The sequence below is a fragment of the Pelodiscus sinensis genome, chromosome 8 (genome assembly GCF_049634645.1).
Source record: "Pelodiscus sinensis isolate JC-2024 chromosome 8, ASM4963464v1, whole genome shotgun sequence".
In the NCBI taxonomy this organism is placed as follows: domain Eukaryota; kingdom Metazoa; phylum Chordata; order Testudines; family Trionychidae; genus Pelodiscus; species Pelodiscus sinensis.
The window spans coordinates 65,426,821-65,452,831 of NC_134718.1; the positions used below are offsets into that span (position 1 = coordinate 65,426,821).

General features: G+C 40.4%; 1 protein-coding gene across 6 annotated transcripts in view; it reads right to left on the reverse strand.

The window, feature by feature from the left end:
- Positions 1-26,011, reverse strand: part of VTI1A (vesicle transport through interaction with t-SNAREs 1A) — a 444,836-nt gene that overhangs the window by 200,598 nt on the left and 218,227 nt on the right. For 4 of the 6 annotated variants that reach the window (XM_075935463.1, XM_075935464.1, XM_075935465.1 and 1 more), the window contains exons 6-7: positions 17,178-17,248; positions 9,485-9,546 (exon numbers count right to left, since the gene is read on the reverse strand). In XM_075935463.1, the coding sequence (XP_075791578.1) occupies positions 9,485-9,546; positions 17,178-17,248 (133 nt within the window). Of the gene's footprint in view, positions 1-9,473; positions 9,547-17,177; positions 17,249-26,011 lie in introns of all 6 variants that reach the window. The other 2 variants (XM_075935466.1, XM_075935468.1) reach the window with 1 other exon arrangement.

Sequence of the window (26,011 nt, forward strand, 5' to 3'; positions counted from 1 at the left end):
CCTCATCTACCTTGACTCTCTAGTATAGTGGGATCAACATGGCTGCAACAACACAAAACACATTTTAAAGATTTAAATTATCTAACAAATTTCACCGTTCAATTTTTGGTCAATATCCTGTTTTCTGTTTCACTATTCTTTTCATAGTAAGGTATCGCACAATGGAAATTCAGTATGAAATGGTCTCAATTTAAGCCAATTCCTAAGCTCAGATTTACAAACACATAACATTAAATATTTATGCAGTCCCTGCGTTTGCAAAAATCACAGCAGTCTGTACACTAAACAGTAGTTTGGCAACATTTGAACTCCTAAAAGTTGCATATTAGGAGAGCTGTGAATTTCCTCTGCATCTATACTTCAAAATCCCATTAATAGCTTGCTCTAAAGTGGAGGTTACATCCTTCAGAATCAGAAAAGTGCAGAAAAAATATTTCTTAAACACCAGTTATTTCACACTCACAGTGGAACACTTTACATGCAGTCACAGGGACGCTGTTAATCTATGTATGATTTTGCTCATCTTTCAACTAATTTGTAGACTAAAGGGTAATCTCTAATAAGGCAAAATTTCATGCAGTGGTGATCATCTCAACAGGACTTAGTTTTGATAAACAAATCTCTTAAATACACTGTCTGATATCCTATATCACTGTGGGTATATTTTGTTCCATGACATTTGCAGTGTGAGTTGTGTTAAAACAATAGGTTCCTCAATTCAGTGCTGGCCTTATTGATACAACATTGCTGACTTCACAAGAGTTGTGTCCAAATACAAGAACAAACTCCAGTTTAGTGGATGGTTTTCTAGTCACTCACAGCATAAAACAATCTGATGAACATTTAAAATGTTTTTACTGCTTCACAATACCCCGAGAGCACTCAGCAAACAGAAACTAATCGTGTACACCACAAGCAAGCACTGCACCAATTTGCTGGCATGAGCTATGTTTTTCTGTGACTTCCAGTTATGACACACGACACTTATTTTGTCTATGGCATGTCACTGCTGACTATGCAATGCCTTTTGCTTCCTTCCCATAACACAATATTATAAACTTTTCGGTCATCTTTATGCTCCAATCTTTTAATGACAGCACATCTCAAACACCATGCAAAAACAGGGCTCACATGCTATTTAACTATTCTTGATATACGTCGTCTAGAATGAGCTAGTATGGAAGAAGTAGGATCCATTAGAACCTCGCTCTCTTTCAAAGAACCCAACGACATATCTTTGCTTTAGTATAGATCAGGGTGGGCAAAAGGGCCTCTAGTTTTGGCCCACGGAGCGGGTTGATCTGGCCCCTGGAGGCCCTGCTGCTCCCCCACCCTGAGGTCAATTAGGGTCTGGGGACGGAGGAAACACACCAAGTTTCCTCTGCCCTGCCAGGAGCATGTAGCACTTTGAAGTGCCGTGTGCTCCTGGCAGAGCAGGAGGAGACTTCCTGCTCTGGGGAGTGGGGGTGGGGAGAGCCTCTTCCTGCCCTGCCAGGGGCATGGGTGCTTAGTGGGAAGGGGCGGCAAAGGATCATGGTCTGTGAGTGGGGAAGCCCGGAAGCTTCCTGGTCCTGCCCCTTCCGTTTTAGGCCCTGCCCCTTCCAGGGCAGCCTGGGGCCACTTCAAAAAATTTTGAAGAGGACCCCAGCCAAAAATTATTGCACACCCTTAGTATAGATAATGCCAGTTCTAGATGGACAAAGATGTGGGTGGGAGGGAGCACTGTGGAGAACAGGAAAGGAACAAGTGAGACAGTAGTTCCAGAGGGTATAAAAGGGGGGATGGGGAAGAGGGAATAAAGGCCAGTGCCCTAAAAAAGGAAAGGGAGAACAGCCTGTGAAGGTTTTTAAGAGTATTGTCCATAAATGGACTCAGAGGGTCAACAAGGACACAGGGAAAAAGTCTTCCAAAATAAACTGAAAAAATAAAATGAATGTCCAGCACATGATCTGCATGGTTCTGCCCAAATACGGGAATGAGAGGCCTAAGACATGGCATAACAAAATGTCAGCAGCAGAGATGAACAGCTTTTTTATCCTGAGATCTTTCTCAGAAATCTTGTTTGCCTCATTTCAAATGGCAATTAAAGTTTTATCCCTACATTATTAGTCTTCAAAAACAGGGGGTTTACAAAGGACACTAGCATACACTGATCACAGGGACTTGCTTGCATTGCTGAAATTGTCATGATGCGGCCTGATTCTGAAGGGTGCTGAGCATTTCCTGCATATTGGATCTTCAGTGATCAATGCTATCAAAGAGCATGAACGTTGCACTGCAGCGTGCAAGAGAAGCAGCCTGATTTCCAAGATGGGCCTACAGGAAGTGTTTCTTCGTGCTAGTGAAAGGAGAATATAATTTTCGAAGAGCTTTTTATCGTTTCCATATATGTAGAACACTGTCTGCAGGAAGCATGGCAAGACCTGAAAACTGGCTGTTAACTGCTCATTAATTACAAGAAATGCATCTTGAAAATTATGTAAGGGAACATTTCCTATCTGAAATAAGAACATGAAACCCAGTGAACAGTTCACGGTGTTTTTTAAATTCTTCCTTTTAGTACTACCAATGCACTTTTCTATTCTTAGGATAACTTTACCCCTTTATTTAACAAGTCTCAAAGGTTTACATGTTTTCTGGATGGAATTCCTAATAATGAAGTATGTTTACCCATAGGAATTATGCTGACATTACATTTAAGATTTCCAGATGTTTCGCCTATCTCTTCAACAAAGAAATGAGACTGCCTGTTAAAATGGGGGAAAATGACTGGAATGACCAGTAGTAATTAGTTCTTAGATTTGTTTAACATAGGGCAATAATATGTTCATTGTTCCAGGAATATCTCATGATTAATTGTGCCACATTTAATTTGGATAAGACTGCATATTTCATGATCACTAAGGAGTAATTTAATATTAAAATATACTTTACATTAGTGTAACATTCAAATTACTAATTTAAATGTTGAAATTCAGGAAATGAAAAAAGCAATGTTCTCACAGTGACATTAACAAGCCCATGTTATACATCCTGTGTATTTTACAGCATACACTAAATATAAATATTATTGGCGAGGTTGTCACTTTGCAGTAAGCTCTGTGTGTAGACCAAGAATTATAACTCTAGCTCCCATTTTTACTTCAAGTTAAAGGGACTGCTCATATGGTAAAATTAAGCATGTGCTTATGCTCTGATTCAGCAAAGCACTTAAGTCACTGTAGTAAACAGATGTGACCCTAGACACACGACCGGAAGCAGACATTTGCACAAGAATGCGTCATTTCAAATCACTTTTCAGAGTACATCGCCACCTTGAAGTGGGCTTTTTTATGCACTTGAAACAGATTCTACTCAAACTTGAAAAACAGGATTGCTAGTGCACGGCATGCAAAATTTTCACTGGAAGGAAAATTTCTCCAAAAGCATGAAAATGAGAGTTATAAAAATAGACCTTATCTTACAATAAATTATCGCAATGAATCTGTGATTGTAAAAGCTTCCGGCAGACATATTGTAGAACCAAACAACACTGGCTTCACACTAACTGTAAGAAAGGCTTTTACTCTAAAGAAATTTTGATTGTGAAAGACTTTTGGGATGGGAACAAGTGAGGGTGAAGTAAACAAGGAACTCCTTGCGCAGCTGTTTCTATTTGCATCAGCATGAGAATCATTGTGTCGCTTGCTATTTGTGAGAGCAGGGATGTGGACTCAACAGACAATGAAGAACTTCTGAGAAAGTGAGGCAGACCATCATTAATTTTTTGAGTCTCACAGACCAAAAAGGAAAGCAAAAAAGCCTGGTGGATCCATTCCTCCCTTGTCATTCAGCCAAATCATTCTGCAGAGGTGGTGAACATTTCACACCTGGGAGACAATTTCCGTAAAGCTGTATCCAACTCTAAAGGGTAGGCCTCTTTCAGACAACTGAAATATTTGAAAACTGCCAGGAGCAAGAGCAATTTGTTTAAATGGTATATTTTATTCACAAACTGAGATGCAAACCCTTAAGAGGGCTTTCATGGCACTTATTAAATATAATGAAATTTTGAAATGTTGAAAAATAAACGTAAGAATAAAAACCTTTGGAGTTCCAAGGGGAGATGGAAGTTTGGCTATTGGAGATCTGGGGAGTTATAGCCAGATGTTTCTGGGAACAATCTTACAGAAGAAGCTGATCCACTTTTACCACTGGGATAGAACACTTCTGTGACGCGGCTGGGAAAGACTATGCCTTGGGCCTGGTTTGTTCTTCCCACCCCATGTCTATAGGTCACCCTTAACCGAGTGGTCCACTGTCCAAAGTCAATACACTCACCCCTGTCTGCAGGGCAGTGTGGCCCAATGGTCAGAGACGATAAGTTTGCCCTAGTTCACAGGGCAATATGTGGAGAGGCAGTAAGTTTGCCTCAGTTTGTAGTGTGATGTAGCTCCCTGGATAGAAGTAGAAGACGGGAGGGGATGACATCCTCTGGCAGGAAGGTTCAGGGCCTTCCTCTGCAATGGACCCCAACCCAGAGCCCTATTAGTGGGCTCAGCAGAGAAATCTCCAACCAAAACATAGAATCATACAGCTGGAAGACACTCAGGAGGTCAGAGTCCAGCCACCTGCCCAAAGCAGGATCAATCCCAACTAAATCATCCCAGCCAGGGCTTTGTCAAGCTGGGACTTAAACACCTCTAGGGATGGAGATTACACCCCTTCCCTAGGTAACCCATTCCAGAGCTTCACCACCCTCCTAGGGAAATAGTTTTTACTAATGTCCAACCTAGACACTTCATCATACCTCTGTGCCTGGTTCTCACTACGATTTGCCTGAAGCAGGCTGTGCATGTTCTCTCCCTCCGGCTGTCACCCCCAACTGAGCAGAGCTGCTCCCTTTTATACCTGTGCAGCTGGAGCAAGTCCAGTAAAGCTGAAGGTGTGTGGCCCTCTCAGCCCTCAGTGCAGGTTAACCCTCTCCTGCCCAGTGCAGGAAGAGTGTGCCTCATTACAACTTCTTAACTCTGGTTTTATTAGTGGTGGCAGTTCATACAGGTGTTGGCAATTCAGATAAATTATCACCTGAGACTCCATACTTGCCTCATTTCCATCAGCTGAAGCTACTATTACAATTAATTTTTTAAAAGGTCCTTTTATCTGGGGAGATGTTCATGAGTTTTCCAATATACCAAATATAACATCTCAAAGATGAAATTCTGAATTATAAGGTAGAGTCATGGGGTCAGAAACAATGATGTTCTACAAGGGGGAATGGCGCTTCATTTTGGAGAATATTAGATATTTTTCTTCATAATGCTGTGAAAAAAGTTTTTGGATTCTACTTTTCCTAAAATGAGGGAACTGAGAGGAAGAGTTGGTGCTGAATGAACCTGCTACTGACATAATCACATCTGGAATTTGTATTTGGTTGTTGTTTGATTTTGATTGTTTCCCATTAGACTCTGTATGGCTTGGGGGCCCTCCAAAGAGGATATCCCAAATCTTTGTTAATGAGTTTCATGGCTAACAACCTTGATCATGGACAAAAGAAAAGCAAGGAAATAGTATTTCTGAAAATGAAGAGCTCACATTTGCATGGTGGTATAGCTTCTCCACAATCTGTCCAATAAACTGTGATCTGCTAAAATCATGGAAGGTGTGGAGGCAGAGGATGGATTAGTCAGATGGGGGAATATCTTATGCGAGAATCTTTTCATTGGAAACCGTAATTAGAATTTTGCTGATCTAATGATATATATTTACCATTGTACTACATTTTGGGTGGTGCCAAGAACTACAGATAAGTGGTGACCAAAATGTACAATTCAGTAGTCCCTTAGTCACTGATTGATCATCACAAATTCGAATCTGTTCTGACATCTTCCTAAATAGTGAACGGTCTCAAATGCAATATGCCATGTTAGATTCAGTCTCACTCTACATTCTTTTCAGAAGACTGAAAATACTTGCATATTTGGAAATGAAAAAGGATTACATTCTAATTTAAGTGAAGAGAGTTTTAAAACATTTATCCTAGGTCTTTCTTCATAGTAATACCCACGTGCGACTGTTTGTGCCAAATTAGCAGGGGGTAATGAATTCTGAGTTATATGAGACAGAGGCAGCCATTTCCTTTAGTGGTTAGAGCAGTAAACTGGGATAAGAAATTCTGTCCCTGTTCTGCCATTTGATTCAAAGTGTAAGCTATGGAAAGTCACTTAGCCTGTGTCTATTTCTGGTCCCCAACTATAAAATAGGGATGATGTTTACTCACCTTTAATTAAAGGTTCTATACAGCTGAAGCATATTTATTGTCAGTTTGGAGCATAAATCTGTATTCAGGCTCACAAGCCTCTCTAAACATGGGACTCCTTACCACATTTGATCATGTTAACAAACATGGATGGTTGGCCTTTCCCAACTATAGAAATACGAAATTATACTCAACACATCATATTTCTAACCACAAAGGCATGTGTAGAAATCATTGAAGAATATCAGTTGATTCATACACAGTAGTAGCAATTACAGTGTTCAAATTAATAACTTTTCTATGTGATAATTGTGAAATAGGACTCTCCGTCATTGTTCTTTATTGGTTTCAGCAATTTAACAAATGCCTGTGTGATACTTAGTGGAGTATACAGTATTAGGACCCAACTGCCAGTTTATGGTAATTCTTTTCCTATACCTGCACCTGATGTAGTTCTTTGTAGACTTCTTGTTTTTGTCTCTTGTGATTGCTCCTCTAGTGGCTAAGCAACATTTAGAAGCTGCTGAGGCTGGGATTCTACTAGGCAGTTATGTCATGATAGTCATAAAATATTGTATCTCTCTTGGATACTACATGTTTTTTAATAACAACCTGAGGTATCCTGATGATATTTTGAGAGAGTCTCCTACCGTATCTATTACTGCCACATGGACAACTCTTTATGCTCATCGGTATGAATTGCACAGATATACCCTATTTGCTTGGCCTAAACCTTAACCTTTTAACCAGATGGGTGATTGAGTTAGGCATTTTTTTAAACAAAGAAAGAGAATATCCGCTGCCCTTCTGACATACAAAAAACATGTCTTTTTTAGTGTTTGACTACATAATCCATTTGTCAGAAAACAGAGCCTCGAGTATATTTCACAAAGGTCATATTTTTCATTTGGTTTATGGAACACTTATAAACTAGGACTCCAAACTGTGATTCCCAAACACAAAACAAAGTCAAAGGTTACAGCATATGTTTTTGTTCTAGCCTCTCCAAATTACTTGCAAATGTATTCAAACACAATATGAGCAGATACTTTATTTTATTGAAAATAACAGACTACAGGGTCCTGTTTAAAAAAACCCCCACAAGGCTGAGGTACATGAAGCATAAACATGGAAGAAATACATTGGTTTAGAAACTCATAAATCCTTATTTGAATCTGCCAACCTTAAAGCCAAGTAAAGCCTGAAAAAACTATTTTTCCTAAATGCTATGTCTGATTAAGCCATACTATTAAATGACAGCTGAACTTTAACATTAATATGATATTATTTAAATAACTGCATGATTTTTTTACACTAAAAATGATGAATGATATTTGGACAACTCAATTGACATAAAGCAAGAAGACCCTTTAATGAGATTTGACAAAATGGAGACATATGCAGAATATTTGTTACAGCTCATGTCGCAGGACCCTTCCTGGGGAGGCTATGGGTTTGGGTTTTTTATATTGTCTACAAGCACTGAAGCATCTCTTTCAATTGCCACTTCCTTTCTCTGTGGATTTTGAATTTAGCTTGTGTCATTTACATATTACTCTTAATCACAACATTTTTTATGTTATGGTTCTGAGTTGGAAATGTGAGAAGTCTGTGAAACAGAGGCACAAAGTGCAGTTATCTTAACCTTTGTCAGTTGGGTATACAAGGAACTAAGAAAGCTATTTTCTGAAGGAGTCTTATGGAGAGATAAAGCTTGCACTGAAGAACAACATAAAATTCAGTTTGTCAATATTTTCCAAGACTAACTAAATCACTCATTTAGCGAAAACTTAGGATTTTTTAAAAAATCAAATGGGTTTAAACAAATACACACTACACACACATTATGTACAGCAACTTAGGAAGGGTCAACTTACATGAACTTCTTGCAGAACATTCTGTGAATAACCTATTCTTTAAAAGCATCGTTCCCAGCATGCCCAAAAGACACCTATCATCTCATCTTTATGGATTCAACCAGAGTCTAGAAATACAGACATCATAGTGCTACAAGAGTACTGCTCTGCTGAATTGATAACTTTGTCCAGGGATTCCACTGGCTAAAATTTACCATTGGTAAAGGCATAGATTTAAACAAAATGAGGCTGGAAATCACTGAATAATACTATCATCCTCTCCTAAAATTTCAAGTAAATTTTTAGGGTGTTGCAATTTTTTTCTTCACACTTCACTTTAAATCCCAGGGATACATTTCCATAAAAATTACACTACATGGGAGTGTAATTACACTACATCCAAGTGTATATCCAGGAATAATGGGTATCATAGCTCCATTAAACAGCCTATTTTTAGATTGGGACAAAAAGAACAAATAGTTTAGCAAAGGGGCTATACCACCAATGCAATTGTACTTATTCTTGTTTATTGTGGTGCTCTCTTCATCCCTTAGGGTATGTCTACACTACCCCGCTAGTTCGAACTAGCGGGGTAATGTAGGCATACCGCACGTGCAAATGAAGCCCGGGATTTGAATTTCCCGGGCTTCATTTGCATAAGCGGGGAGCCGCCATTTTTAAATCCCCGCTGGTTCGAATCCCGTGTAGCGCGGCTACACGGGGCTCGAACTAGGTAGTTCGGACTAGGTTCCTATTCCTAACTACCGGTAGTGTACCGGTAGTTCGGAATAGGAACCTAGTCCGAACTACCTAGTTCGAGCCCCGTGTAGCCGCGCTACACGGGGTTCGAACCAGCGGGGATTTAAAAATGGCGGCTCCCCGCTTATGCAAATGAAGCCCGGGAAATTCAAATCCCGGGCTTCATTTGCAAGTGCGGTATGCCTACATTATCCTCCTAGTTCGAACTAGGAGGGTAGTGTAGACATACCCTAAGTGACACCCAGCCCAGCTGTTACAGCCTTGGCTAAGAGCCACAACATTTTCAGCTCAGACAGTAGCGGTTCAAACACGAAACTTCAGAGGTTCCAGGTTCAATCCTGCCTGCCTATAACTGGGTTCTGTCAGTGTTATACCATGGAAAACTATTTTACAGCCAACCTATATTCTTTTCATAGTTTGTGCAAAACTCCTATGGTAAAAACATCCCTCTCATGTGATTTTTTCCTCAGGGAATATTTGTGCCAACATCAACATTTAATTTCAAGAGAACAGGATTGTGAGGAAAAAACATACAAGTTAGCCAAATGTTGAGATATAATAAAAACAACAACAAAAAAAACAAAACCAGAAAACCGAGATAGAGACAGAGATATCCCTACCTTGTCCTTACCTTCGCAACATTCCAGTTAGGATCCTGGAGCTCTTTCCCAAGTTTGCATCTGTTTCTCTAAGCTGAAGGGAGAAGGGTTATATTTAAAAAAAATCACATGTATTAACTACAAATAGTAGAGATTTTTATTGTACACTGGTTTAATCTTCCTCAGTTTGAGCTCATATTCATTTCTAGTAAAACTCTGAATTTAAGTATAGATTTTCTTCCTTACATAAAGAGCTTGTGGATGTAATGAAGAACAAAAGCTCTACAAATAAAGATCAGAGGACTAATTCATTACAGATGGGCATCTATATTTTCCATGGATGGAGGTAGTGCAATGGGTGTGTGCACGGGTAGGTGTGGCCAACCCATGAATGTTCTAGGGAGTTAAATGAGAGTACCGAGGGATGCAGAGATACCCAAAGGGTTAGCTGTTCTTGCTTTTTAACAGAATATATTATTTCAATTATTTTCACTGTCACGCCAGACAAAGCAATCTGAGGGAAAAACAATATTATAATGTAATATTACTGATACAATGGAAAATACATAAAATTTCCCAAGTGCTTCTACAGCCAAGTTTTACCTATTTTAAATATGAAAGCAGGAACTAATCTTAAAGTTAACAGCAGCTTTCACTGAAATGGATCCCCAAAACAATGTATGGATTGCAAACTACAAGCAGTCCCCGGGTTACGTACAAGATAGGGACTGAAGGTTTGTTCTTAAGTTGACTTTGTATGTAAGTCGGAATTGGTACATATTGTAGGGGAAACTCTAGCCAAACATTTCTCCAGAGCTCAGTTTTATTCTCCCACACCTCACTTCCCTCAGTCCTTTATTCTCAAGCTGAGGTGTCTGCTGAGAAAAGCCGCTCCGCGTCTCCCTGGTCTGCTGGGGGGAAGCAGCTAGTGCGGGGTTGCCTCACCCCGTTTGTAAGTAGGGATCCGATGCAAGTCGGATCCATGTAACCCGGGGACTGCCTGTACTAGCATATAGATATATATGAAATTAAATTATAATTGTATTATAATCACTTTTCCCACCTCTTAGGTAGAAAAAAAATTGTTTAACAGAGCCCAGCAATTTTATGTATTCAATTGAACTTAATTAGCATGCTTGTTCTAGAGCTCTGTAGAAAATACTGCATTCTAGGCAAATACTAGATTTAAGAGGAGTTTTCAGTACAAGAAAAAGGAGGCTATAAAGTCACTCTCACTATCTGGCCTAATCAGGCCTGCTTACAGGGAGGGGGGCAAAGTGGGTAACTGCCCCGGGCCCTTTAAATGGAGTGCCATGCTCCATGAACTGCTGAGGGTTAGGGTGTGGGGGCACGATCCGGGCAGCGCTAAGAACTGGCTACCCCAGCCCCCTGCCCCTTTTGGGAGCATGGAATCACCCCTGTCAGCTCCCCTGGGTCTATCAAGTGAAACAACTCAACCAAGAGAAACTACACTACACTACAAAATTAGGTCTACGTTATTTAATTCGATTTTGGGGACCTGATTTAACAAATGCAATTTTGTATACCCCCACTAGGTGGTGATAGTTGACAGAGCACACCCTTACAGCCAGAGGTTGCATCAACTCAAGCAGTGATGCCCTGTGGGGACCTATCCCCACAGTCCCTGAAGCAGATTGGAATTGTGGGCTAGGGTCCCAATGCTTCATGGGATGACGTTGTAGGTGATTAGGGGTGCCTGTTGTCAGACTTCCATGTCTGTGGCTCAGAACCAGCCTGATCCTGTGGCATGCTTGTCTAAGTTCTTTTACTGTCACATGGCATTGCTGTGTGTCCTTGGTGTATCTTCTCTCCACCACACCCTGTGCAATTTTGGCATAGGTATCAGCATTTCTTTTGCTGGTTTGGAGCTCTGGCTACATAGAGCCTTCCCGTCTCTGCACAGCAATCAGATCCACTATCTCCTGAATGCGCCATGCTAGAGGCATTTGTGATCCTGGGAGTGCACACTCAGCTGTGCTGGTGTGCTCTCAATGGGAAATGAACATTCAGAGGTTTCTGGGTCTTTTCCTGTTCTGCTGGCTGAAGAGCACTGGCATTCCAAGTGCTCACCAAAGCCTTCACAACGGAGCACTCTGGATCACCACCTGGAGGCCAGTAACTCCGCATTACAATACACAGTGTTTACATTGCCCTTAATTTGAGGCATAAATGTCATAGAATCATAGAGCTGGAAGAGACCTCAGAAGGTCATCAAGTCCAGCCCTGTGCTCAAGGCAGGACCAATCCCAACTAAATCAACTCAGCCAGGGCTTTGTCAAGCCGAGACTTAAACACCTCTAGGGATGGAGATTCCACCACCTCCCTAGGTAACCCGTTCCAATGCTTTACCACCCTCCTAGTGAAATAGTTTTTCCTAATATCCAACCTAGACCACTCCCATTGTAACTTGAGACCATTGCTCCTCGTTCTGCCATCCGTCACTACTGTGAACTGCCTTTCTCCATCCTCTTTGGAACCTCCCTTCAGGAAGTTGAAGGCTGCTATCAAATCCCCACTCACTCTTCTGCAGACTAAACAAACCCAAATCCTTCAGTCTCTTCTCATAGGTCATACGCTCCAGCCCCCTAACCATTTTGGTCACCCTCCGCTGGACCCTCTCCAATGCGTCCACATCCTTTCTATAGTGGGGGGGCCAGAACTGGACACAATATTCTAGATGTGGCCTCATCAGAGCCGAATAAAGGGGAATAATCACTTCTCTGGATCTGCTAGCAATGCTCCTCCTTATGCACCCCAATATGCCATTAGCCTTCCTGGCTACAAGGGAACACTGTTGACTCATATTCAGCTTCTCATCCACTGTAATCCCCAGGTCCCTTTCTGCAGAATTGCTACTTAGCCATTTGGTCCCCAGCCTGTAACAATGCTTGGGATTCTTCAGTCCCAAGTGAAGGACTCGACACTTGTCCTTGTTGAACCTCATCAGATTTCTTTTAGCCCAATCCTCTAATCTGTCCAGGTCACTCTGGACCCTATCCCTGCCCTCCAGCATATCTACCTCTCCCTCTAGCTTAGTGTCATCTGCAAACTTGCAGAGGGTGCAATCCATCCCCTAATCCAGGCCATTAATAAATATGTTGAACAAAACCGGTCCAAGAACAGATCCTTGGTGCACTCCACTAGAAACAGACCACCAACCTGACATTGAGCTGTTTATCACTATCCATTGGGCCCGACAGTCTAGCCAGGTTTCTATCCATCTTACAGTCTTGTATTCCACTTGTTCGGGTGGAGTACAGGGGTTGATTTAAAAGCCCTTTAGGTCAACAGGAGGGAATGGGCATTATAGACACAAACTTTACAAATCTGACCTAACTCCGAATTCATAGACCTAAGCTCACGGTATAGAAAAGCCCTGGAGAGGCCTACCCTAGAATAGCCAACAGCCTGGTGCTTCAGGCACTGGGGCTGCAGTCTTGCTCTAGAGAGCAGCGTCAAATCTATTTCTTCCACATTGCAGCCAAGTGCCCCAACCCCTGGTCTACTGGACATAAGAAGCAGGGAGCCACCACTAAGGCTTCGTCCTTGTCAGTTTTGTGACCTGTGTCTAGGGAAATCTAGCACTTAGCTCCCAGGCTTCCCTTGGTTTTTATTAAGAAGTGGTTAAATATACCTAAAATCAAAACAAACCTTTATTTTTGGGTTGAACAAAACATCCAAGTACTGTATGACCAAAAGTGTTTTTATTTTTGGAATTTTCTATTAATTGAAAATGCTGAAAAATTGAGGTTTCATTAAATGAGTGTCTTTTCTTCAATTTTTGGAACAGACAGTGAATCAAAAACTCAGCTATTTGCACAACTCTCCTGCCTTCTTCACAGACAGACAAGACAACACATTTGCTGTTGATCGTGGCTCGTTCAGCATTCTATAAAGCACGTCTCTTCAATTTCAGTATAGGACATGGGATGGGAAGGTCCCTGTCCCCAAATCTATCTTTTGTGCACTAACAGCAAAGTTAGGAATAAAGCTCAAAAGTAAAATCTAACAAATCTAGCAACCCCTTCTTGGAAATGCAGTTTCTATGAAGGGAAATGAGAAGAAGATTACAACATGTAGCCACACAGTGCCATTGAACTCTGAAGTTGAAAGCAAAACTAGAAAATTCCCTTTCCTCCCACAACTGACGAGATAAAACTGTTCCATAACTTGCTTACATGGGTGTAAAACTAAGAACTGAGGGAACATTTGTTGATGGGGAACATTTATACCCTCTGTCCCTTTGGGAAGCTTGTACTTCCCAAAGGCTGTGTGGAACACTTCCATGGCTTATATGGCTGAGTGAGAGTCAACTACAAAGGAGGGAATTTGCCTAGAGACCAGGGATATAAATATCACTTTAATAGTTAACCATTTAAATTTTTATCCTTTAATTATTTAATTAACTAAAGGGAAAGAGGCTAAGGCTTCTGGGGCTGATCTAAGCCTGAGGTTGCTCTAGCCAGCAGGTGCAGAGCCAGGGCTGCTTGGCTGGCCAGCAACAGGTGCTGTGCCAGCCAGTTTGGGTGTGGAGAGGAGGCCGCTCCAGCTGATCCAGGGGCTTGAACGGTTCGTGTGGGTTAACTGGAAAGACTAATGCTTACTGGCTAACGATTTAACATCCTTACAGAAGGAAATAATTTAATACCATGGTGTCCAACACACATGGCTATTTGGTCAGTTGAGTGTGACTAGTTTGCTATCGTGGTTACTGCTTCAGATCTGGAGGGATACCACAGATTTAATAGGCTGCCTGATGATTCAGCAGGTAGGACAAGCAATGTCTTATTGCATTAGAGACTTTGGTCTCGGAGACAAAAACACACTGGCTGTGTCTACACTGGCAAGATTTTGAGCAAAAGCAATTGCTTTTGCGCAAAATCTTGCCACCTGACTACACTGGCCGCGAGTGTTTGCACAAGAACACTGAAGTTCTAATGTATAAAATCAGTGCTTCTTGCACAAATACTCTGACATTCCCACTCAGGGATAAGCCCTCTTGCGCAACTGTTCTTGCGCAAGAGGCCAGTGTAGACAGGCAATGTTAATTTCTTCTGCAAGAAAGCCCGATGGCTAAAATGGCCATGGGAGCTTTCTTGCGCGAGAGCGTCTACACTGGCACGGATGCTTTTGTGCAAAAGCACATCTCTTGCGCAAAGGCACATGCCAGTGTAGATGCTCTCTTGCGCAAATACTTTAACGCAAAAACTCTTGCATTAAAAGTATTTGCGCAAAATCTTGCCAATGTAAACGTAGCCACTTCGTGTTACAAATTCATAAAAAGGAAAAGGGGCAACTGTAAGCGGGAATCTCCAGATAACAAAGGGTCTTCACTATCCGAAGTTACACTCAAAAGTACCTGTTGAATACCTAGTACATAACGTGCTTTAAGAACAGCTTCTATTTTCTGACCTTGCAAATATTTACTGCTCACAAGTGCAAGTAGTTGCATTCACCTCAGTAAGTAGTAAACAACTGCCAGATAGGATATTTAGTTATGAATTTCCTTTGCAATATTGTGAACAATTATTTTGTGGTTATATTATTTAATTAAGTACTACTTAAAAGAAGAACAAAGTAGAAGGGTAGGAATAATTGACACTCCCACTCCAAAAAGGTTGGACTTTCTCCTGGTGCTTTGTAACTAAGAAGAATGATGTGATAGGGTGCGTGCTTTCTCCTGGGAAAGCCATGTCATGGATGCTTTATGATGTATAAGGTAAAGGCTGGCCGATACAGCTTCTGGAAAACCAGATGAATCCAGTATGATACATCCAACTGAAAAATGTACTAGCTACAATATTTAAAAAGCTTATTACAAAATCAAGTTTTTATCCATGGCAAAGGGGAACTGTAAGCAAAAGTGTGCACATTAAAATTGCTCTTTTATGATGGGTAATGATGGGCTCAAACATAGGGGGATGAAGGAAGAGAGTTACATGGCTTTCTCCTTTTGTTATAAAAAAGGTTTCTTGCTTTTTTACTTTTACATATCAGGTCCTATCTGCCCTCTTTTTGCTGGAGGAGTTTGGCAAACTTGAAGGGGAAATCACTGTTTAAGGTAGTGATGAAATTACCACTACCTAGGTTAAACTTCTCTAGCAAAATGAGGGCAGTCAGGACTGGATAATCTTAAAATATAAGCTAGCAGAAGAAAAGTTAGACTAAACAGGCAAACTTGAAAGTCATCTATCTACATCCTAAAGGAGTAGTAAAAACACAACCTCTTCTACTCTGCATTGGCAGAAAACCCAACATATACATTTCAAATCATAAATACACTTATTCTAAAACAAAGTATTTCCAAGACAGCTCTTCCTCCATTTCTCATATATTGAATAATCAGTTGCATTCTTGGGATACACTGGTGGAAAAAAGCTTTGTTCACTTTTTCTGGGAATTGGGAGGGATGGTCTTGTTTGACAGGCCTGCATGACCTTCTGCAACACAGGTATCATGATACTTCCCTTTGGAAGGTGCTTTGAGATCAGAAAATGAAAATCAATGAAGTGCACAAGTTTTAAAAAATTGCTTATTTTAAATAATGGGAAAAAGGTAGGGAGAAGGAAATAAACAAGGTGGTGGAACTGATGGAGGTGAATGGTATGGTGGGAAGTAGTAAGTCACCGTGTCCATTTTACTGATACATTTGGATGAATCCTCCAAACTCATTATTCTTATCATTTCCTTGGCAGGCTAGTAAATCTCACTTTTTGTGGAAGATGTTTTATGAGATGCAAACTAAATCTTTAATTATTTCCTGGTATTTCTAGTTATTCCCCACATTGATCTTAGGTTAATGCACTCTTTGGTTCTATGGCATTTCCATTTTTCAAACAGAGGGAAACTATTATAATATCTATAATGTTTAGTCAAGCAATGTACTTCTAGCCAGACATTTAACTCACTTAAACTTTACTCAGAACTGAATCCAACCAATTAGTCAACATCTTCTCAATAATATGGGTCTAAGAACCAAATGTTATATTCCACTTCAGTGCGGTCATACCACAGTCCTATAGAAAAAGTCTTATCTTTCTGCTCAGTAACATGATGCCTCTGCAAAGGTATTGGCCACTGAGGTACAATGGCCTTCATCGCTGGTCTTTTAGCGACAGTTTAGAAAACGGGATATACAGAGATGCGAGCTAAGATCACCATCTATGAGTGGACATCATGCTACAGACATATGCTCTCATATGGATCTAACAGAGACCTGAAATCATTAACAAAGAGGCATATAATGAGACCGAGTACTAGAAATTTGAGGTCTTCCATTTGTGACCACAGGTCTGTGGATGGCTTATGACTGGAACCGTACCAGTTAGCTTCCTGGGAAAACTTTATTCTTTCTTGACCTTGTTCCAGGCAGGAACAGGAAAAAAAAAATTTGGCCTTGAAAAAAATTCCAAGGCAGGCATTTATCAGGTCAAATTGCAGGATTAGGGAGAATTTTTCCTGGCCAATGCAGATGCATTTGACTTCTTCAATGGGACTATTTGTGCTAGTTGGAATTCGTAGGATCAGGCACATATTGGACTTTTACTTTTTAGTAAGTAGGAATGGGTAGTAATTACATATCATGATATAATAGTTGACTTATTTAAGGTTTTAATCATTTTGCTGGAGTATTTCTGCTAGCACAGTGAATTTAGCCACAGCACACAAAAAACTATGCCAACAATTCTTTATCATCAAACTCACCCTTTCCCGAGCACGCTGGATCTTCTCTCTATCTTGGCTCAGGTTTTCCAACATTTCCTGTCCAATCTGCTCTACATTAAAACACAACAAAAATCAAAATGTAAATCATGAGAAATACAGCTTTTTCATGGTAATGCCAGGTTAAATTCTAACAAATATATTTAAAGAGAAACAGCACTGTAGCATGAGAGATAGTCTAATCACTCCAATCAAAGAAGAAATAACTAACAGGGTTTAAGTGTCTTAAATATCATGTACCTGAAGAAGTAACAATAAACCAGAAGCTGTCACCTTGACAGTCTAATAAGATAGCTTCGGCTGTAGGGATTGATGTTCACCTTTGGTCTACACAACAATAGAAAGAGGAATTTCATACTTGTTCTGAAGGGTGGGAGTTCATACTTCTCATATGTTCTTAACCTTTGTCTTGCCCCCTGATTTCCCTTGCTGGGAAATATCAGGAAGATTTTAGTAAGAAATACCAGCACATTTACGGAGATACTGAAACAACATATTTTAGTGGAAGGTCTCTTCCCATGAATTCCAATCTCCACCTGATATTTAAAATAACAGAATTTCATTTTGTGTTACTTCCCCAACCCCCACAAAGTGGTGTTTTTCTTTGTTCCATGGATGGCACATCAGGATGTGCTTAGTATCTGTAGCAAGCTTGAAGATCGTCTCCCAGTATTTCTGATAACAGCCGCAGTAATCAGTTGACTGGCAACATCTCTTGTTTATATTTTGTCTGGTTGCTTCCATAGCCATGCTTGATTCAATAACTGCAAAATTATGGGGAAAATTCAGGCTTCAAGACATAACACAAAGGCTGTGCACAGGGCCACATTAACCTGAAATAGCTACTACTATAGTTATGCAAGTACAAGAAAACAATATCATCTAGTATTCAGAAGAGATTGCCATCTTTAGAGCACTATACAAACATTAATCCATCCTCACTACATCCCCCTGAGGGAAGAAAGTAAGTAATATGATCCTCATTTTACAGATGGGGAAATGGGCATAATTTGCCCCAGGCCACATAGTAAATCTGACACAAAAAGAAATTTCCTACTGCAGTCCTTGCACATTCCTCTGCCAAAAAAGTATATTGTATATTTTTCTAAATAACAAACACACATTGCTATTACTATGTTGCTGAATCATGAATAAACAAGATTTTAACATTTGATTCTTAGGGTATGTCTAGACAGCAAGGCTATTTTCCTGTCCCATGTGGATGCGCCAAATTTTAAAAAAGCTTATTTTGAAACAAAATGGAAAAAAGATACGCAATTTGTGTAGCGCAAATTGCGCATCTTATTTCAATTTTAGAGTGCAGTCTAGACATCCCTTAGAGTGGTAGAAAGAGACTATGTCAGAAAAACAAATTAGTAATTTATGAATATAGCAGTAGTTAATTTTAAATAGGGACATTTTCACTACATTATCCTTTAAGCTTTGTTTTTTTTAAACTGAGGCAAAGAAATCCTGGACTTTTTTTGGTTCATAATTTCAGTGTATAGTGATATATATTCTGTCAGCTAAAGACCAAAACTATTCAGTACAGTTTATACTGCTGGATCTGTTGCCAAGTACAGTACAAGTAAGACAAATATTTCTTCAGATATCTGACCACGAATTGACATCCCCATTATGCTATCTTGTCCCTGCTGGTTTGCAGCTCTTTACTTTTAGCTGTATATACAATGCCTCCCAAAGGTGAAATGTGGGAAGATATGTGGTTACTGAGTTACAAGGCTGTAAGTTGGAGTATAGCTATGTGGATGGCAGAGGAGAAGGGTCTCAAGACTCAGCTGCATACTGAGTCTCACTCACTGGATAAGATCATCATATGGTTATTAGCCATCACAAATATTTGGTAAACTTAAAGGACATAGTGAATATATGTATTATTTAAAGACAAATATCTTTTGTTAAAAAAATAAAAAAATTGGGCAAATTCTAACAAACTGGTGTCAGCTGGAAGTATTTATTATTCAAAATTTGGTGGGTATATGTGTTCGCTTGTAGGTACAAAAAAAGAAGAATCAGGAGTAGGGTTTCTTTCATGGGAAGAAATGAAAAGCAGATTGGCTAAAATGATCGGGTATTGCACAAACGAGACTCAAAAATATCTTTTTATGATGCAGCTATTTATATTCCACATTTAAGAAAGATACTGTACTTTACAAATCTTTTTTTCCCCTAACAATGGCATGTTCATAGTCTTAGATTTTTAAAGGATTTAATATATTTTCTAACATCAATGTGACAAAAACATCAATGGTAACAGAGGGTAATCCACCATCGTTTTGACAAATAGCGTATTTTCCTCTCATTGCTGATGACCGAAGACATCAATAAATAAGGAAAGAGAGCATGTCACCCAGAATATCACAAACTGAATTGGTGATAGGATACTTGGGGATTAAACCTTCAGCCATGAAGTTCAAACTGGCACAGGGGTCCGAGAACTGAGGTAGCTGCATTTCCTTCCCAACCGTCTCCACTGATACATAATTGGATGGATCATCAATTTTACAGGAATAGTTTTACTCTAGAAGCACTGCATATGATGATCTTTGGCCTTTTATAAGCAAAAATAACAGCAGACATTGAAAGAGGAGACCTAATAGAAGTGGCACTAGAATTCTGGCTACCAGCTCGAGCATCATAAATTGAACCCTTGATCTGAGGGTCCTATAGTATAGCTTTTCCACTCTCAGAACACTCACTAAAGTCAGTGAAACTTCTGTAGACAGAAGGTCAGAAGAGTGAAAACAATAATGTTTAAAAACTAAATGTAGAGAAATGCACATAGGTAAATGATGTAAGCCAGCTCTTCACTTTTCTCCAAGACTGCAGGATTTCCACAGGCGGAGGAGCAGCGTTTTGATATTACTGCAACGTGGCTTGCTAGCATATTGCATAATATTCCTCATATCCCTGATGTTTTCCTGTCAATCCAAACCTCTATCAATCTAAGGCTATGTCTACACTGTGTGTTTTTTGTGGAAGAGGAAATACAAATGTAGCACTCATTTGCTTATCTTACACTCTCATTTGCATATCTTCTTCTGATCCTTTTTGCGGAAGAGTTTTTTGCGATAAAAAGCCCTGTGTAGACGGGACCATTTGTTGGAAAAAAGCCCTTTTGAGCAAGAGCCTGTAAACCTCATTTTTTGAGGAATAAGAGATCTTGCGCAAAAGGGTTTTTCTGACAAATGGCCCCGTCTTACATGGCTTTTTATTGCAAAAACCTCTTCCACAAAAAGGATCGGAAGATATGCAAATGAGAGTGTGAGATATGCAAACAAATGCTCCATTTGCATTTCCTCTTCCGCAAAAAACACAGTGTAGATGTAGCCTAAGAAGTGAATGTATGCATTTAATCTAGGATTGCATCTTCAAGTCTTTCAGACAACTTATCTTGTTGAATCAGTTACTAAGCTACTACAAGTACACAGCACGACCATTTAAATAAGGTATGTTGTTGTTCAGATGCAGGCATGTAGAACCTAAGGGCACATTCTCACTCGCCACGCCAGAGACTGATGCTCTGGAGTTTGATTAAGCAGGTCTAGCATACACCTGCTAAATCGAACACCAAAGGCAACTTTGGCTGGCATCTGTACTCCTCGCAGTAGCAAGGAGAAAGGGAAGCCAATGTGACCATTTGCTCCCATTGGCCTCCCGCAATGAAGATAGCGCCAAGCTTGGCTGAAGGTAAGGCACCTCCAGCTATGTATTCTATGTAGCTGGATTTGCATACCTTAAGCCAACCTTCCAGCATAGACCTGGCTTAAGTGTTGTCAGATATTGTAAATGTGCTGTATTCATGGAGCCTTTTGTTAAGAGTGTACGCTCACTTGATCTTAAACTATTTTTTGGAAAGCGAGGGATGCACATAAGCATGCATGTGGAATGCCACGACGTTGATTTTGAAAAACGGTCAGTAGGTACAAATAAATCATTACGTTAAAATTAACCCATGTCAAGTCAGATTCTGAAAGTGACATAAAATTTTGTTCTAAAATGACACAGAGTGCATCCCAAAACAAAGGTGTAAAGATATTTACACCAGTAGAAGGTACAGGCAGTCCCCGGGTTACATGGATCCGACTTACATCGGATCCCTACTTACAAACGGGGTGAGGCAACCCCGCACTAGCTACTTCCCTCCAGCAGACCAGGGAGATGCGAAGCTAGCGCCCCCCCAGCAGACCAGGGAGACGTGGAGCGGCTTTTCTCAGCAGACACCTCAGCTTGAGAATAAAGGACTGAGGGAAGTGAGGTGTGGGAGAATAAAACTGAGCTCTGGAGAAATGTTTGGCTAGAGTTTCCCCTACAATATGTACCAGTTTCGACTTACATACAAATTCAACTTAAGAACAAACCTACAGTCCCTATCTTGTACGTAACCCGGGGACTGCCTGTATGTACTTAATGACTCAAGGCAAGAACAAACATTTCAGCACAGTTTAAGAATGAGATAATGAATAATAAATAATAAATAATAATAATAATATACAATCCAGCACAAAGACATCTATTCATCAGCAAGCATCAGACTTAAATATCAGGCTTCCCAGTCCACAAATTTATGTTACCTTGAAGATGTTAAAAGCAGGTGGGAGAAACCAACTTCTTCATATGAGCAATTTGACAGCACCACTTTTTTGTGGGGCTTCTCAAATAATGTTTAGTTCTATATGGGCAGGTTGTGCAAGGAAAAGATTACAATATCACTTCCCAAAGTTTTGCACATGATCAGATGCAGAAATAAAGATGCGTTGATATGATATGGTTGATATAGGTTGAAGTTGTGGAATTAATTGTCCTGTTCATGACAGCCCTATTCAAAAATAGGGGTTGGAAGCAATTTACCAAATAGAGGAGGAAAGACCTGGAGGGGCTAACAGGATATTGAGAGAATGCAAAACAAAAACCATACAAAGTTACTTGAAAGCATCCCTCAAACAGTGAATTTACATCACAGGTTTAAGACTTTATTTCTGCTGGAGTCTATTTTCTTTTTCATGCAAAAAGCCCCCCCAAATCCTTCCATGGAATTTATAAAATGCATATTTATTTATTCAATAGACTGGAAAAGCTCATTCACAGCTATACTGGTCTCTCAGGTAAATACATTAGTCATTCTTTAAAAATGTGTATTATTGACTCGAGTGATTAGAGAGGTTCTTTCAAAATCAGTCTAGCCTAAAAGGTAAATAAATGCTTAAGCGGTTTGAAACCAAAGAAAACAAGCAAACAAAATTGTGTGATGTGCCTGATGCATGATATTACATCAGCATTAAAAAGAACAAAACAAACTGGATAGGACATCAATTATTGCACTGTGCGTGGGAGGGGGGGGGGGAGAGGAGAGGAGAAGTACATACATATGACTTACACAATTTTTCAGGATGTGTTTTATACACAAATAAAAGCACACGCCACCTCTTCAAACAGCTCATTTCAACCTTACTAAAATGGAGATCAAAAACTTAAGACAATGTATGTTTTAAACAGCATCTTTTATATGGAAATGTCACCTTTGTGTAGAGAGGCTCATTCAGTACAATTTCATATTTGTGTTATACATACAATACATACACAAACCAGACGTACAAACAGAGGTGAGAGAGGGAGTCTGATGGACTGACTGTAGAATGGGAAGCAGAGATAACGTTAAAGAATTAAGAAAGTTGTAGACAGGTAGAAAAGCTGCTGCCTATTGAGGAGAAGAAGATAGTAGAGTGGGGAAAATCAAAGGCCCCATTTCAGGAAATCACCTAACCATATGCTTAAATGTCCTTGTTAAATAGAAGAGATTTCTAGAATCAGGACCTAAAAGGAGCATGTATCAAGTCTATGATAGTTTCCGAAAGAGGAATGTATTTGTAGTTGGTACTGAAATGGACAAAAAAACCAGTTAAGATCTTTGAGTTTGGAGGTATTTTGTTTCAAAAATTATGTGCTGGGGTCTACTGGTGTTTTAAGAGCACACCAAAAGACTCTGATCCAGGCAGTTGAAATCAACAAAGGCCCAGGAAATGCTTTGTAAGCAGAAAAGAGGAAGCAGCCTCAGGAAATTACGAGTTGGATGGGAAAAACCTTAGGAAAGGTTCCTCTAAGGATATGGGATGAGTGCATCCTTCCTTTTTTCAGTCAATTGGGAGCAGCTTTCCCTGGAACAAGGCAGTATACAGAATGCCTTCCTATTAGAACAGAGGAGACGCTGATAAGAGAAGGAAGCCAGAGAGCTAAATTCTAGGAGGGGACAGATTTGAGAAGTGACCCTGTGTAGAGCAGTGAAGAGCTCCATGTGTTTGCCAGAAAAGCCAGAGTACGTATGAGCTTTTAGACTGCACTGAGGGACTTAACTGGGTGTGTTTGGAATTGTTTTGGCCATTGAACCAGCCTCAAATGGAGGATGGTTAGACTAATAAGAAAGGCTGTGGGGGACCTGCAAGGGGCCCAGAAGAGGGAGAACAGAGGGAGGTTACTGCAAGGGGAATTCTTGTTGCAAGGGACTGTTCTGGCAGTGGCAGCCCTGTTCTGATATAGTTGTCACATTTTGCTCAGGTTAAAATTTGGAGAGTTAAGATTTTGGGCAGGTGAAAACATTAATAAGTATTTCTGCAAAAAACCCACAATTTTCTGCAAAATACTGTGTGTGAGCCATGTTTCAGAGGTAGGGTTTCCAGGAGTCCGGTATTTGCCTGGACAGTCCGGTATTTTTGCCTCCTGTCCGATAAAAAAATTCAGAAAATACCGGACACCTAAGATGTATTTTCTGATTTTTTTTCCCCAGCCAGGAGGTGAAAATGCCGGGCACCTGGCAACCCTACAAACATTTAGCACCCGGCCTCCCCCCCCCGGATCTCCAACACCCCTAACCCCCTGACCTCAGACCTCATGTTCACCTGGTTCCACAGGCTGCCGGCAAAAAGACAAAGGGGAAGCAATGACTCTTCTTGGTCTTAGTGCTCAATTGCTCGTTCCCGTTCCTACCCCTGCACTCAGTCTTAAAGGGGACATGCTGTTTTATTTTAAATTTATTTATTTTTTTGCTCAACAACTTTGGTCTCCCTCCCTTTTTTTTCCTTCAACAGAATTTTTCCCCGGTGTTTTTTTTTGGGGGGGGGGGAGAGATGGGGGGGCAGGTGTTCAGTATTTTTGTTTCAACTATCTGGCAACCCTATTCAGAGGTGACAACAAGCAACTGTAGAGACTTGAAAAATATACTGAAAGAGGCAAAAGAGCTCAGGGTTGAGAGAAAAGCTTAGGTACCTGAAAGCTAATAAAGTGCTTGACCATAAGTATGGTTCTATAAGTGGAGACCCTTGTAAATTTACAAGTTTTCAGTTACACATTTCATATATATTTCAATGTTGATATACATTTTATTTGAAGAGCTAATATAGAGACAGTGAGATTTTGATCTTTAGGTTACTGAATGACAAAGACAGGATATTACTGATATCCTGTAGATAATTGATATAAGCCAATAAAGAGAATATTGTAAAAGAATGCAGCATAGTGAAGTGAGAAAGTTTTGCTATTAAAATGTCTAAGTATCTGCAGTAAACGGGTTGCTGCTGGGTACTTGTATTAAAACAGTATAAACTAGAAGTCTGATTGTTATTATATACAATACAGCACTAGCTAAATTACATCTTATAGAGGATACATACTATCACCTTTGATAAGCTATAAAATGGATAGCCAAAATATTTTGTATTTTCATGGCTTTGGTTACAAGATAGGATAAAACACGCTGCCTTGTTGGTCTCTCTGTGAAAGCAAAACAAATTTTTTTAAAAAACCCAACACAATTCTCAACCTATCTTAAAAATGCAAAGGTCTTTAAAAGAAAAACGTTACCATGAGCTATGATGAAAGTTCATAAAATTGACTTTATTGGAAAAAAAACAAAAACATGGTATTTTGATCCAGAGATTAGAGAAATTAAAAATTCAGACTCACTGCTTTGTACAAAAGATAACAAATAGGGAAGAAGAAGTATATGAGAAAGAGGCCAAATTACATCAATACCTTTAGGAGCGAACTGAACAAGTTAAAACCAACCTGTCATCACATCCTCTCTCCCAGAATTGGGAATCATATGAATGAGAAGTAATAGGAAATGGCATCAGAGGTTGAAGACATAAGACAGGTCCGGTAACTTGACCTTTGCAGGTTGAAACTCTCTTAACCTGGATTCTCTGGTCTGGCAATATCCACGGTTCAGCAGACCAGAGAGTCCCAGAGGAGGGCCAGCAGTTTTCCAGCAGGTTTCCTGCAGGGCTGTCCAGGCAGTGGGCTGCCTGCAGGGAGCTGACAGCAGGGCTGCCCAGCATGTGGCAGTGAGGCTGCCCTGAGGGGTTGGGAGACCTGGCATGTGGCTGCTCACGGAGCCCCAGCAGAGTCCTGGCAGCAATGGTTGCCTAGAATGCTCGCAGGGCAGCGGGGCCAGCAGGAGGTGGGGGGCCGGCTGGGAAGCCAGCAGCCAGAGGGGCCAGTGGCAGGGGTCCAAAAATGACCCCCACTGGTCCGGCAAAATCCCTCATCCGAGACCAGTCACGTCCGGAGGGTGCCAGACATGGGAGGTCCAACCAGTAGTAGCCTCTTCTTTTTCTGAAGCTTCTGACCTTTTTGAAAATTCTCACATGCATCAATCTACTGGGATTAAATACACCCATTTTTCACCAACTGATCATTTTTTCTGACTGCTTCCATCACATATCTATCTTTGCTCACTTGCTAACATCCTCACAGCATTGATCACAGGAGGTGGTAGGCTTTGATTCTACTGAGGGCATATC